Raw genomic sequence first — 16,032 nt, 5'->3', positions numbered from 1 at the left:
ATATTTGATAGGGGTTTTCCCTGCAAGAAATCCCCAAATTTCCAGTTTTTCTGTTGAGAAAAAAATGTGAAGCTATATCCTATTTGCTTCTTCATTCTTTAAAAAATGGAGTCTCTGCACAAGGTGCTGAACTAAAAAGCCAGTCTCGTATTTATGTTGCTGATGATCCAGTAGTAGATCCAGTAGTAGATGCATTCTACAACATCTGTAGGCTTTGATGTGCAACACTGGTGCTATGAGAGCAAATTCAGTTTTTCAGATATTCTAAGTTCAGAATAACTCACAAAAAGAATAATATTTCTGTTTGAAAATGATACCATGTAGGCAATATTACTAACAAAGTTCAATTTTTAAAATAATTTCAGGGGAAGATGGAGCAGGCAAAACTAGTTTAATAGGAAAACTTCAAGGAATTGAAGAATATAAGAAAGGAAGAGGAATGGAATATTTATACTTAAGTGTACATGATGAAGACCGAGATGGTAAGTACCCTTTGATAGCTGATCAATATTGTTATTGTGTGCATTTTAGCCAAATTTAAGAGGATGTTTTTACTAGTCTAAGTTACAGATGCCATTAGGTAACAATTTTTTTACAACTTCCTTTCACTCCTTGTCCTTTCTCTAGCATTGCCACAAAGAAAACATTTCTTCAGACACATGTTCTTGGCCTAGGAGATCTCACTTCTGGTCATAAGCAGTCACAAACCAGAGTATCACTAGAGTGAAATAGAGTGTCTGTGATACAAAGGATAAATTGCAGTGTACAATAATTTTGTTTTTAATTTTGTATTAAAGCTTTTTTTTTAGTAAGAACAATGATAAAACATAAGATGCTACAAAGAAAACAGATAAGAAATACAAAGATGCTTCCAATTTTCTTCATGGCAGTTCCAAACTTTACACTGACTTTAAAGTTACGAGCATGAAAAAACTTTATTTTCTTTCTAATAATTATTTTCTTAATCTTTAAATCCACAAATTGTCATTTCATTTTGTTCTGTTTTGTGCAAAAAGTCTGCCAAGGATTTCCACTCAGCCATAAACAGAACTATTGTTTTTTCTCTAATCAAGGAAATAAGCTCAGCCATCTCTGCAAATTCCATAATTTTTACCAACCTCTGCTCTTTTACGGGTAATGTCACATCTTTCCAATTTTGCACATATAATAGTCTCGCAGCCAAAGTCATGTTATAGAAACAAAGTTCCATGACATCTTCTAGCTGCCTGTCCATTAGTCCCAAAAGAAAAGCCTCTGGTTTCAATTGTACATGAATCTTTAAAATCTTCTGGATCAATGAATGTGTATCTCAAAAAAACTGGCTTTATTACACATCCACCATAAATGGAAAAATGTCCCATTTCCAGCAAATGTTCAAAATACTTTTGTACATTCTATCTGGTGTTATATACCAAATCATTTTATAAAAATTCTCTTTAAAACTAGAACTCAACATAAATTGCAGACCCATTGGCCACAAGGTACAAGAATTGTAAATGAGCTTCTCTGTGAATCCCACATACTTTCCCAAGAACTGAAGTCTACTCAGTCTACTTGTTTATTAGGAGCTCTCTTACTGGAGTTCACCTGGAAGAGACCTAAGGATTAGCTATAGGGTAGATGTTGCTTGAGCCCTAGACAAATCAGTCTACTTCTGTGCATAACGTACTGCAGATATTGTGGTTATTGTTGAAACTTTTTCTCAGTGAGTGCAACAGTGCTTGATACTCTGCCAGTATCAAGATTGTATTCCAGACACCTTGCTGCTTTGCTCAGCAGCTGTTAAGCAGAACCAAGGAAAATAATATCCATAGTTTGTTGATAAAAGGAATGCTATTAGTTCCATCTTTTAAACTGCGATGACTTATTGCATAATGACTCTTTTATTTTAAAAGCATGTCTGGGATGCTGCTAAAATGCAACTTCCAGTCTGTCATAGTCATTCTATCACCTCCCAGAGGGTTCTGTGTTGTTTTTATCTGGTGTTTATTTAGAAGAAAATAGCTGGGTTTTAATATCCTGCTTTTCACTACCTGACGAAGTCTCAGAGTGACTTACAATTACCTTCCCTTCCTCTTCACACAACAGACATCCTGTGAGGTAGTCTTAACAGGACTTAACTAGCTCAATTCATTTAAAATTTGTATTAGCTTTGTTCCCTACAGAGCTCAAGGCAGCTTACAGCAGAGATAAAATGCTTAAAATAAAATACATTGAAAACATAAAAATCAAACTTTAAAATCACTTTTAGGATTGCTAATAAATTTAAACCAAATGCAATCCTGAATAACATCTTCAACTGTCTTCTAAAGCTTGAAAGTCAGGAGAGAGGTTGTTCTGGCAGTAGCACAAAAGATGAAATCACTTTTAACTTAGACTCTGAAATATTCATGTCCATCTTCCTTCCTCGCTTTTTTGGAGCTAATCTTATTTGAGTAATATTTGATAAACTATAGCAACTTATTTTAGCAAAAATCCTTCCTGTTCTCTTTGCACCAGTAGCTACTCAAAGATTGATCCCTTAATGGTCCTTGAGTGTTCAGAAGTGCCTCCAAAGTGCATCATGTTTTTGAAAATATTGATACAATGGTGGTTTTTGATGGTTTTCTGTTATCCATAGATTGATTGCATGAAATTATTCTTCCATCAAAATAGCAGTTCTTCTGACAGTTTATTTTTTCCAGTATGCTTTTGAGTCTATGCCAGCTGAATTTATTTATTCTATTATTGTAATAGGCCAACAGGGAAAGTTTTATTTTTTCATACAATACTCTTTTCCAAGTGGACACATTCAGTCTTTATGCCCAGCATATTTTATGCTCAAATGCCGTAGGGTGGCAAGACCCAAGACCTGTTCCAAAAGCAAGATACATCATTGCCGAATCTAATAAAAAACTGACTGGCCTTGTGTGCCTGATGAAAATGTATTGATGTAGTATGTGTTGGGGAGGAATATTGCTACACAGCAAACTACCCAGGCATACCAGAAAATATGGCTTTACATTATAAAGTAATAGAAACCAACCAACCTCAGTTAGTGCCATAAGCTCAAAAATGAAGTGCTGAGGTCAGCTGTGTCAATTCTATGCTAGACAGAGTTGGGAAATCAACCTGCAGAAGCCTCTGAGAGCTTAGACCAGTGGTTCTCAACCTGGGGGTGGGAACCCCTTTGGGGGTCGAATGACCTGTTCACAGGGGTTGCAGCAGGGCAAGCAGCTTGCCTGGGGGGGGACACCATCCACACAACAGCCTTGCGGGGTAGATTGAGATAGAGCATTCATCTGTCTGGAGCAGCGGAAAAGAGCAAGATTGGTATGGTGGGACAAGAGGCAGAACTGAACTGAGAAACCCCAGGGGGGAAAAATAATTGATATACAGTCATGAACAATGGGTCTTCACACCAATTGTCAGTTTCAGTTTAATTTTAGTGAAAGAACGCTTGCATAATTTTATAGTTGGGGGTCATATGAGGAACTGTATTAAAGGGTCATGGCATTAGGAAGGTTGAGAACCACTGGCTGCTGGTGGTGGGAATTTGTGAGGTGTGGGATGAAATTTCCCACCAGTTCTCCTCTCCTACATTGCCTTATGTTCCACCAGCCACTTGTCTTAGTATTTCTAAATATTTTTTCAAGCAACTTGATTACCATTTTAAATAGTGGTTTTCAAGTTCTAATTTAAATCAAATCAGACGAGTGGATTCTCCAGTACTATTTTGGCATCTGTTATTGTGTGGTTCTAAAAATTGATGAATATTTTTTCAGAATCCCTATATGTTTTCTATATTTTTTAGCTCCGTTGAGAAAATGTAAGATGATAATACGTTCAGAGCAGTTTGCCAAACATAAACTTATTTCGGGGAAATATTTCTAGGAAATGCCTGTTTGTTTCACAGAAGCAACCACAAACAATACAGGAACAGCACCGCTCCCTCCCGACACACCCCTGTTTCTGAGTTGCTTGTGGCCATCCCTGCAAACTGTACTTCTCTGTCTTTTCCATTGTGGAAGGTGTCCCCCTGCTCTCATTTTTCCTTTGCCTACTGAGCTGTGCTCTAATATTATGGTGTACTTCATTAGTGAAAGGGGGGAAAGCCCTTTAAAAGTCTGAGAGAGGAGCTGAAGCTTAGCCCCCCCCCCCCCCCCGGTGGTGGCTATAAGGCAATATCCAGATAGAAGATCCATCTGAAGCCACCTCATAGCTTCCTCTTTGGAGAAAAAGGGATTTCGGTTTTTTTCTGCAATAAAGGTGGGGGGAGCAAGAGCCGCATAAGCTGTGCACCAGTTGGTCTCAACACTGATCAGATTCTCCCATTTAGTATCAGAGCTTTCAATTGTTCAAGTAGGAGAAAATCCCTATGTAGAAGCAGCTTTATCTTGCCATATATTTAATACTTTCTGTAGGTGTTCTTAAGGCCATATTTTCTTCTGTTACAACCGGTAGAGGAGGGACCCGTCAGAGCGAGGTCAGTCTGATTTTGATTAGAATCTCTGTCTATTGTAAGAATAGTTAGTTAGTATCACTCTAAGGCAGGGGTAGTCAACCTGTGGTCCTCCAGATGTTCATGGACTACAATTCCGATGAGCCCCTGCCAGCTTTTCCTGGCAGGGGCTCATCGGAATTGTAGTCCATGAACATCTGGAGGACCACAGGTTGACTACCCCTGCTCTAAGGAACTATTTGTAAGGCATCTATGTTTGTAAATAATTGACTCTAATGTGTTCTGTATTATGTTAGTAACATGTCACATATTAGCTGTGATAATAAACTGTGATTAAAAAAAAACTGTAACACACCAAAAAAAATCACGTGAGCTTTGAATAAATCTTTGTTGGTCTTAAAGGTGCTACTGGACTCTGATTTTATTGTGCTTCTTCAGACCAACACAGCTACTCATTTGAATGTAACACACCCTTTTCTTTCTTTTTTCTTGCAGATCAAACAAGGTGTAATGTTTGGATTTTGGATGGTGACCTGTATCATAAAGGTCTCCTTAAATTTGCCATGGAAGCCAGCTCACTCAAGGACACTCTAGTTATGCTGGTAGTGGACATGTCTAAGCCATGGACTGCTTTGGACTCTTTACAGAAATGGGCAAGTGTTGTAAGAGAGCATATTGACAAATTAAAAATTCCTCCTGAAGAAATGAAAGAAATGGAACAAAAGAGTGAGTATTTAAATAGTGCAGAAACTTGATTGCTAGGCTGGGGGTTCCTGAATTCCTCTTTGTGTAAAGGCCCTCTTTTGTCATGACCAGGGTTTTCTTAGGCATCACCGCTATTATGAATACCCAGCATTAAAGGAAGTGTCATAAGAACACATCTTTCCCAGACATCTGTTTGGTTATGCTTGCATTTGCCAAGCTTTGAGAAAGCTTTTAAAAGACATTCTGAAGCCCATTTAGATTTTCATCATAATGTAGCCATGTACAGTAAATAGCTGTATACATTGTGTGTATGTGAAGTGCCATTAAGGCACTCAACTTATAACAACCCTATGAAAGAATGTCCTCCAGAACATTCTAACAGCTTTGCTCACGTCTTGTCTGCGGGCTGGGGCTTCCTTGACTGAGTCAATCCATCTCATGCTGGGTCTTCCATCTTTTCCTGCTACCATCAGTTTTTCCTAGCATTTTTGTCTCCTCTCCTGACTCTTGTCTTCTCATAATGTGACCAAAGTACAGTAGCTTCAAGTTTAGTCATTTTAGCTTCCTAAAGACAGTTCAGGCTTGATTTAATCTAGAACCCTGGTGGTCCATGGTATCTATAAAGCTCTCCTCCAGCACTACATTTCAAATGAATCAACTGTCTTCATTTCACAGCCTTCACACCCATAGATAGTAATGGGGAATACTACAGCATAAATTAACCAGCTCTTGGTTGTCAGTGACACACCCTAACACTTAAGAGTCTCTTCTAGCTCCTTAATGGCTTACCCCCCTGTCTCAATCACCTTCTGATTTCTTGGTTGCAAGCCTCTCTTTTGGTTGATAGAAATAGAAAATCTTTTAACAATTTCAGTTTATCCATCATCAACCTTAAAGTTGTGCAGTGTGTAACACGTCCCTTTCTAAGTCAGAAGCATCTAAAATGGTAACTGCAAAGATTGCTGAAAGTAGTTCAGCGTATACACAGATCTTGGAGATCTTCTGTACTGATTGTCAAGTCAGACTTGTTTCCATTACTGATTCTAAAAGGAACTGAGAACTGTGTGCTTGTGCACAACATTCTCTCACCCTTGTTGTTACCCTTTTTGGCAGATTAATATTAAACTTTGCACCTAATGTATAGAGAAAAGTATTGCTCCTGCTTTTCTTCATTAGTTTCATAGTCCTCAAATATAGGCAGAATCTGGAGAAATGCCCTGTGATGCTATGCAGTCAAGAGTGGTGAATAATGAGACAAGCTGAAATGTATGAAGCAATCTGTATGCTGGTGGGAGGGAGGAGTTGAAGGAAGAGGATGTTACGAATCATTGGCAGCCCCCAGCTTCTGTTGAGTGTGTCAGCATTCTTTTCTAGTAATTGGGTGAGGGCAGAGGGCTAACATCTTTAGATATTCAACTGTCTAATTGGCAGAGCATGGAATTGATTCCAAAGGAGCATTATTTCCAGTGATTTCTTACAGGCTTTAGCTAGTGATGACAGCAAGCCTTAATAATCAGCTGTAGGACAGGACCTGTTTTCCAACAGAATGTTTTATCCCCTGTTTTTTAATGAGGGAAGATCCAGTTCTTCTTCCTCTTTAGACTTTGATGCACCCTGGATCTAATTTGAATAATCTTAGCTATGCTAATACTTAGTTTTGCTTGCTGAATGCACTAGAGTCCAGTTTGTTACCCTTTCTACTTCTCCTGATGGATGAATCGGTACTGTTTGCCAGGATAATCTAGGCCACTTCTGTGTGAAGCTGCACCGAGAGGAGGTGGGCAGGGATAGCATCTGCACATCCCTTTGCTGCTTGCTGCTCTCCCTGCCCTTTGTGATCCGTTGTGTATCCCCCCATCACAAATGAGTCATGCTGAAAACAGCAGTGGTCAGTTGGAAGGGGGGGAAAGCCACTTATTAAAAGAGAGAGGGAAGGCAGAGGTCAGCTCTGGCATTTTGAAGCTTTGCCCCTCCCCAGAGTAGCTGCAGAAAGAACATCCATAGTCATCCTACAGTTTGCTCTTCAAGCTGGATCAAAGGTGGGGTTTTCTGCAGAGGAGTAGGTGTTGAGCTAGGGAATCTCATTTCCTCCCATCCTTGATACCCCAATGACATCTCTAATTACTACAGCTTCATTTTTATTTGTTGAAACTTTTTGTAATTTGAACACACACCCACACACCACATGAACTTGACTTTAGTTTTTATTCCGAAAGCCCGGCATTTGAAACAAATCTCTGCTAGAGTCCTTTGTTGCCCCCCCCCTTTTGTGAGTTAGGGAATCCAAATTTCCCATAATCCTTTCCTGCCCTCCTATTCCAAATCACCCCCTCTGCAGGACACTTTAAGGAACAAACAGGACTCTGGGTTTTAATATGCATTTGTGCATGATGCTTAGTCATTCCTGTGTAGGTTTTTACTGTATTCTGTGTGCATGTGTTTTGGACATTAAAATGTCCTCATGTTCTGGAGAATTAGTTTTTAAAGCCTCAGAATAAAACTTTAAAACCTAACTCAAAAGAAAATCCTTTCATTGTAATGATGGGGACTTTCAGTTAACAGGTAGTAGTTAAATTGCCTACTGATTTCACCAGGCAGAGTTTTCTGTTTGAGAAGCAGTAGCCAAATACATACCCAGGAAAATAATTTTTTTCTGAAAGATTCTCCTGTTGTCTTCTACTTTTATTTATACCTGCCAGCTAAAACATGATCTGCTGTAACAAGCAGACAGAGACCAGAAGACACTATCAAAGGGGTACAAAGAAGGCTGTGGGGAGAGTCATGGGACTTGCCTAAACTAAGGCAACATTGGATCGAGGCTGTACTAGGAAAGAATTGTTTGAGCTGACTTGTCATTTTTTAAAATTTTCTCTGTTAAGTTATTCATGCCATGTTGTCTGTTGTTTTGACCCCCTAAGTACTAAATACTTTATTTAGGAAAAATCTGTTGATGTGAAACTAGCAAAGTTGTATGATAATTTGATATTAATACAAAGTACTTTAAGAATAAACTGACATGGTAAAGAGGTATGATGATCCCATTTTTCTGTCATCCCCTCCCCCCAACAGTGGTAAGAGACTTTCAAGAATACACAGAACCTGGAGAAGACTTCCCAGCTTCTCCGCAGAGGAGAAATACTTCACTACAAGAAGATAAAGATGACAGTGTCATTTTACCACTGGGTGCTGATACGCTAACATGTAACTTGGGCATTCCTGTAGTAGTAGTTTGTACAAAGGTACATTTCAAATTATTTTCGTATATCCTTAAAGAATAAGGTTAATTAAATTAAATTACCAAATTCTGTGTATTAAAAAGTATTTTCCATATTTTGTTGTCTTCTCCATATCTTGGTGATAAATATCCTAAATAAAAATTTGCCTTAGAGTTTGCTAGAGCCTGTTACAGCTTAGACATAGTGCCTTCTGCTTTGTACCCCCCATATTTCTTAGTTTTACAATGATTATATTGTAAAAACTTAACACTGGTCAGAATCCAAATGGCTACATGACTAGTTCTGTCTGTTCAAGGAGTGCTGTCTGTTGAATATCACTGCACTCAAAGGGTTTGTGTGTCTCTGTGTGTGTGTGGGGGGGGTCATGCTGTTCAGAGGGGAAGGAGAAATACTACTGAACCTGCCCATGTTCTTGGACATTCCTATATAAACTCTTTGAACCCTGCCTGTTAAAATACATTTTATGGAAGGAAAATTTGGTCTGGGTTTGTGTATTTTTAGACTGGTCCAAGCACTTATTTAGATTAGAATTACTAAGCCTGGAGGCAGTTTATGTTTAAAAGAAGATGGCAGTGATGGAGATAAGTTTTACAGTCTACCTGGTTTACCTGGTTCTGATGGAAGGCACCCAATGCCCACTGGAGGAGAGTAGGTTATTATTTAGGAGATATTCAGCAGCATCATTCTTTCCTGAGAGAACAACCATATATTCTATATAAAACACTGCCTACTGTTTTCAGAGAATAAGAGTTTCTACAATTGCTATTATGATAGGCTGTGAAAATACAATACTTTATCTCTTTACTTTGCAGTGTGATGCCATTAGTCTTTTGGAAAAAGAACACGATTACAAAGATGAGCACTTTGACTTCATTCAGTCACATATCCGACGGTTTTGTTTACAGTGTATCCTTTAAAATGTGTAAATGTATATTTAGCATTGGACCTGGATTCAGACAATCTGCATATCCTCATAACTGGCTGGTTAGCTTTTACGTTATCATTGTTTGCCCTGAGGATTTTATGCGATACCTGGATAATGATGTGAGGCAAAACAAACAAGAGAAAAAAAGCTTCAGAGTAATAAATTAAAAGTTGTATGCTTATGCATTGGGCTACAAATAATTAAGTTAAGTGTGCACAAGAGCTTGGGCATGTTCAGTGGGGTATAACTTCTTTTTTTGGAATAGCAGGTTCCTGTGCCTTATCACAGACTCTCTTTGACATTACCCACCATTTTAGAAAACAGCTTGGCATGTGGCATAAAGACCTGCTGTTTGAAATACACAACTGAAAAGGAACATGCATTTTTTCACTGTAATTGTTATGTTCAAACTTAGTTTGACAATGTACATATAAGACTATTCAGTCATTAGGAGTATTGTATGAGCAGTAGTAGTTCTTCCAGGGAATTCAAGATGGGCTGTATGAGATACATAGTCATATGTGCATACCATTTGGAACTGGGGGATCAACCAATTTTTCAGAAGGTTTGAGGGCTGATGCTTTACACCTGGTAGCTTAATTGCATGTGGAAAAACATTAATCTCACATAGGCTGAACTTTCTGTTTCACCATGGGCATACATGGAAATGTGCATACTTTCCCTTTACGTGTGAACTGTAATTTGTAATATCAGAAATTGCTGTTTATAAAATGAAATTGCTATGCTATTTGAGACATTTGAACTAATTTGCTTTCCAGAACAAAGTTGAGGTCAAAGTTTGGCAGCTGGCACCTGTGTGATAAGGAAAGGGTAAAATGGGTATAATTGCAAATGTAAGAGTAATAATTTCCATATTTGGGAGAGAGTTGCATGTTACAAAAATATTTAAAAACATTGTTAGGTTCTGACTGTCAGTGCTAAGTGAATGAACATTTTGCATTTTCCTTGACAAATAATTCAGATGGTGCGGCACTTATTTACACTTCAGTAAAGGAAAATAAGAATATTGATTTAGTGTATAAATATATTGTCCAGAAATTATATGGATTTCTTTTCAACATACCCGCTATTGTTGTGGAAAAAGATGCAGTATTTATGTTAGTCTTCTTTATAAATATTTTACGTTATAAATATGTCCCAAATTCTTCCATTTGTTTCCTTGTATCTTAACTGTTCCCATGAGTACAGTAGTAATTACTATTTAAACACATTGTGAGCACTTCACTGCACCTAACTTACAACATGACTTTTAGCAATTTTACTTTGATGGGTCGATGACCTGATCATTTAAAAATGTAAAAAACTATTCCTGCCTTAAACAGTGGAGGGCTTTTTGTGCAAGGTGAGACTGAGTAGAAAGAGAATCGTATCTTGAACAAAGAGAAACTGAAGACGAATGAGGATGAATGATTCTGTATATTTGCCTTCAGTCCTACAGGATGGGACAATGAAAAGAAGATAGGAATATTACATGAGAACTTTCAGACTTTAAAAGCAGGAGACAGTTTTGAAGATATCATAACCAAGCCACCTGTTAGAAAGGTAACTTAGCTTTTACTGTTTGCTTAGAAGAAAATTTTCATGGTAACCACTAGTTCTAGCAGGCTGCCTTCTTTGCAAGTATAACGAATTCAGTGGAACTACAGCAGATCATCCTGTACTTGTGCTGGCATACCTGTAGAGGCTTGGGGGTGGGGGTGGAGGAAAGGCATCATTAAGTATATTTGGAAGGAAGTTCTATGGGGTTGCCATAAGGTGGCTGCAACTTGATGGTGCTTCATACCACCATGTCAGCAATGACCTAGAACCCTAATACGTCAATTCCCTTTAATACATAAGTATAGCAAAATAATCATAACATAAAACATATCAGCAATCCGAAGATAAAAGGCTAAACACATTTTGACACATATGGATGAGGGATTAGAGGGGATACTTATTAAATTTGCAGACGACACTAAACTAGGGGGGGTAGCAAACACAACCAAAGACAGAAACAGAATACAGGATGATCTTGATAGGCTCGAGAAGTGGGCTAAACTGAATAAAATGAAGTTCAATAGGGACAAATGTAAAGTTCTGCATTTAGGTAGGAAAAACCAAATACACCAATATAGGATGGGAGAGACTTGTCTTGGCAGTAGCATGTGCGAAAAGAATTTAGGAATCTTAGTAGACCATACATTGAATATGAGTCAGGAGTGTGACTCAGTGGCTAAAAAGGCAAATGGGATTTGGGGCTGTATCAAATAGAGTATCGTATCCAGATCACAGGAGGTGATGGTACCGCTGTACTCTGCTCTGGTTCAGCCTCACTTGGAGTACTGTGTTCAGTTTTCGGCACCCCAGTTGTAGAGGGATGTTGATAAACTGGAGCGTGTCCAGAGGAGGACAACAAAGATGGTGAGGGGTTTAGAGACCAAGACGTATGAAAAAAGGTTGGGGGAGCTTGGACTGTTTAGCCTGGAGAGGGGATCTGATAACAATATTCAAGTATTTAAAAGAAGAAGAAGAAGAATATAGAAGATGAGGCAGAGTTCTTCTCTCTTGCCCCGGAGGGACGGACCAGAACCAATGGAATGAAATTAATTTTTAAAAAATTCCGTCTAAACATCAGGAAGAAGTTCCTGACAGAGCGGTTTCTCAGTGGAATAGGCTTCCTTGGGAGGTGGTGGGTTCTCCATCTTTGGAAATTTTTAAACAGAGGCTAGATAGCCATCTGACGGAGAAGCTGATTCTGTGAAGCCATCTGACGGAGAAGCTGATTCTGTGAAGGCTCAAGGGGGTGGCAGGTTACAATAGATGAGTGATTGGGATGTGAGTGTCCTGCATAGTGCAGGGGGCTGGACTACATGACCTATGAGGTACCTTCCAACTCTATGATTCTATGTCTTTATCAGTGGTCAACTGTAACAATTATTTTGAAAATGTACAGCTGAATGATACCAGTTTTGCCTCTCTCGTTGATCCAAACAAGTGTGTTACGTGGAAAAAGTAACTACCATATTGCCAATGTAGCACCATAGCTTGGAGTTCTAAGAGCTCACTGACTATTGCACCATTGCCCTTCAGAGGACTATTATTACTTTCGTATCAGGAACAGCTCCTGTTGCTAGGTGCATGGCTGTTGGGTAGTGACAATGGATCAGGTAGCGGGATTCCATGGATGGACTTACCTTAAGGAATCTCAGTGCTGGCACAAAACTATAGACACTGAATTCAAAGGAATTTGCTAGCACCAAGCAGCCACTTTCAAACAAGCTGTACCTCCCTCGTGTCCAACTAGGAAACCTTCAGCTTTCCTTTGGGATAGTCTACCCAATCACTAGGAATTGCCTTTTAGGAAGAATCAAAGAAATTGTTGAAATGTCTGCTGGTGCTGACAAGGAGATAGATACGTGAGGGTTGGCATATGGGACAAACACAGGAATTGTATTTTATAGCTAACAAAAGCATGTTTATGTTTTACTTGTTTTATATGTATTCATAGGGCCACAGTAACTCAGAAGTGACTTCAGCACTTAATACCCACTTAATGCTTGTTTGTTCATTTGTTTGTTCGTCTCTCTCTCTCTCTCTCTCTCTCTCTCTCTCTCTCTCTCTCTCTCTCTCTCTCTCTCTCTCTCTCTCTCTCTCTCTCTCTCGACCTTCCCTATGGCTCTGGGTGGTTTACATAAAACATTATTTTATCTGACCAGGTTGATAAAATAACATATAAAACTGCTCTTTTTGCTTTGGCTACAAGGAAAATAAGGGCCAACATTATCACCGTTAAGGCAGGCTCTTAATACTCTTGCACTCTGTAGTCATGTATGCTGTTTCAGTTCTTTGGTCTTTAATGTTATATTTTTATACAGTTCTTTTTAGTCTATTTTACTGTTTAGAAATTTGTATTTTATATTTTGTAAAGGCCTATGGCTATATACAAATAAATGTATCACTTATCACTCATAAACAACATTTCAACAAACAATAACATTGACAATCCTTAGGGAGGTTCAACCTCTCAGTGTGAGGGGGGGGGCTGTAGATATTTTGAGTCAGTCCGCCTCATGAGTATATCATATAACATATGTAATTCATAATGATTATGCCAGTGTTAAGCAGCATCACTGCCATCTAATATAATGTTTTGATTATATTAAAAGCTGAAGAATTTGGCTTTGTTAAAAAAAAGTGTTGGACTTTAATTTTAAATGCTTTTGTATTACTTACTGCAGTTTGTACACGAGAAAGAAATAGTAGCAGAAGATGACCAAGTATTTCTTATGAAGCAGCAGGTAATGATCATTTCTGTATTCCATTAAAATGGTCCAATTAGATCTTTGGAATATACTGTTAAATTCATGTCAAAATTCTTAGCTTGTGTATTTTGTTTTGTTTTGCAGTCTTTGTTAGCAAAACAACCACCTACTGCAGCTGGAAGACCAGTGGTTAGTAATAAATATTAAACCTTTAGTCTTGTATTAATGGATCAAAATTGGTTTTGAGAGACTTGAAGGCAGGTCTGGGGTTGCTTTTTTTGTAATGGCCATGATCTGTATTATGATAATGCTGTATATTTACAAATAGAAATAGGTAAGAACCTGGAAAACCCTGTTTGAGCCAAAGCCCTCCACCTGAACTGAGCTGGTCTGGCAAGTTCAGTTTCCCCTTTCCACAGCCAAGAGAAAGGGGAGGGATCACCTGGGATGGGAGGGGTGTGTGTGAAACTGACAGGCTTAATGGCTCACGGCCATTAAAGTTTTGTCAAGAGGGTCAAGTTACAACAAATAAAATAAAATAAATATATAGTGTGCACATATTAAATTAAAAATACTAGGTGTCTGAATATCAGACAGTACAATTTACAAGTATTTCAAGTGGAACCAGATGCATTTCTGTCTTTACAGCCTTCTTCAGTACTCAAAAATACATTCGATATACAGAACACATTCTGAAAGTTGTTATATATTTTTCACAACCAGGTGTTATTCCCTGAAATTTAAAAGGGAGGGGGAATTATTATAGTTGAAATTAACATTATTATACTAAAATGTGATTAAATTTAACCATTAATAAGATTAAAATTTAGATAAAGAATAAGGCCATGGATTCCTCCTCATGATGCCTATACAGACAACTTGTATCTAAAAAATAAATTGTATATCAGCCAATTATTCATAAGATGCTAAATAACATCACAGTCTGCTTCATAAACAAACCTGGTATAGAATTTCCAATAGCCCTGGATGTGTGTAACATCAACCAGTAGAATGAATCGAAAGCCACCTTTGTCAAGCTGTGGGCAGCTATATGGTCGAACAAATAGATGGTGCAATACCTCTCTTCTATTGAATAATCCTCCTACACAAAGTGACCCGCCCCACTGTTAGGTTTAAATAGTTCGCAGTGATTTCACTGGTTGGTTTTGTTTCCCCCACTTGAAAGCAGGTAGCAGTGAAATTCAACAGTGAAGTAGTTCATAGCCATGTCCACCAAACAGTGGGGTGAGTCCACCCATCAGTTGTAAGGTTTAAATGGCTGTGAGCCATTTTACTGCACTGTTTCACTCCCCCCTTTTCGAAGCCAGAAGAAGCAAAAACGACTTCTGAAATGGTTCACAGCCATGTAAATCTAACAGCTCAGCTTTGAACTGAGCCATTCAGCACTTAGATTTAAATGACCCCAAACAACAGAACCATACTGGAAAAAAGCCATGTAAATATTTGGAGGCTCTGAAGTGGCCCAAGCTTGTGCCAAATTTTGGCTTGTGAGCCAGTTTGTGCCCATCCCTATTTACAAATTCTAAAAATGAAAATAAAACACTATCTTTTCTCTAGTTAATTGATGAGATTATCGCCATTTTTGTTGGGAAGGGGGAAAGTAGTATGGAGCTAATTGACAAACAGGTCCTAAAAAGAGTAAGTTTAGAAGTGGGACCTGCTTTAAAAGTTTGAGATTTACTGCTCTGACTGTGTTTCTTGCCAGTAATATTGACTTTAAACAAAAGATAGATCTTTTCATTTCAAGACTTCTTACCATGAGTATATCATGTAACTTTTAAGTATGACTTTTTTCTGTTTGAGAGGAATAACATTCAACTTCAGCACTTTATTGTTTTCAAATTCTGCCCAGGATACCTCACCAAGAGTTCCTGGAGGGTCCCCAAGGACACCAAACAGATCAGTAACCTCCAACGTCACCAGTGTTACACCCATCCCTGCGGGATCAAAAAAAATTGATCCTAGCATGAAAGGTAAAACATTATGGGCACACGGCACCTGATATTCAGCGGAAAATGTAGTTCTTACAGCGCCTACTCTAATATGTTATTTCTGGGTGGTACGTAACTGGTTAACTGCCTACATTTCAGACTAAGAGAGCAATCCTAAGGAGGTCGTATTCAGTTCTCTTCAATGGGGCTTACTTCCAGAAAAGTGTTTTAAGATTGCACTGTAAGAGAAGCAGTTGCTTAAGTTTCAGTCAGATGAGAACTGCCATAACTTTGACATAATGAAACAGAATTTGTTTCCCAGTTTGTGAATTAGATGAAATGCAATGATTGTAATTTATGAGAATGTCCCTATATATGGAGAGAAAACACTTGATCTATTAATTAAGCATCAATATGCCATCTGCCCAGGGGCGGCAGAGTCATTCTGATTCTAAAGTCCTGGATTTATCCTTATACTGTAGTTTGTGGTGTGCTTGTACATTCCACC

General features: G+C 38.4%; 1 protein-coding gene across 1 annotated transcript in view; it reads left to right on the top strand.

Moving 5' to 3' along the window:
- DYNC1LI1 (dynein cytoplasmic 1 light intermediate chain 1) overlaps window positions 1-16,032 on the top strand; it is a 29,183-nt gene that overhangs the window by 10,139 nt on the left and 3,012 nt on the right. Inside the window, exons 3-11 of the mRNA XM_077304764.1 lie at window positions 366-482; window positions 4,937-5,167; window positions 8,216-8,385; window positions 9,195-9,288; window positions 10,290-10,425; window positions 10,759-10,870; window positions 13,549-13,608; window positions 13,717-13,761; window positions 15,446-15,566. Of these exons, the coding sequence (XP_077160879.1) occupies window positions 366-482; window positions 4,937-5,167; window positions 8,216-8,385; window positions 9,195-9,288; window positions 10,290-10,425; window positions 10,759-10,870; window positions 13,549-13,608; window positions 13,717-13,761; window positions 15,446-15,566 (1,086 nt within the window). The remainder of the gene's footprint in view (window positions 1-365; window positions 483-4,936; window positions 5,168-8,215; window positions 8,386-9,194; window positions 9,289-10,289; window positions 10,426-10,758; window positions 10,871-13,548; window positions 13,609-13,716; window positions 13,762-15,445; window positions 15,567-16,032) is intronic.

The sequence above is a fragment of the Paroedura picta genome, chromosome 11 (assembly GCF_049243985.1).
Source record: "Paroedura picta isolate Pp20150507F chromosome 11, Ppicta_v3.0, whole genome shotgun sequence".
Taxonomy (NCBI): Eukaryota; Metazoa; Chordata; class Lepidosauria; order Squamata; family Gekkonidae; genus Paroedura; species Paroedura picta.
The sequence above is the reverse complement of the archived record's forward strand: the minus strand, read 5'-3'. Positions and strand labels throughout refer to the sequence as shown.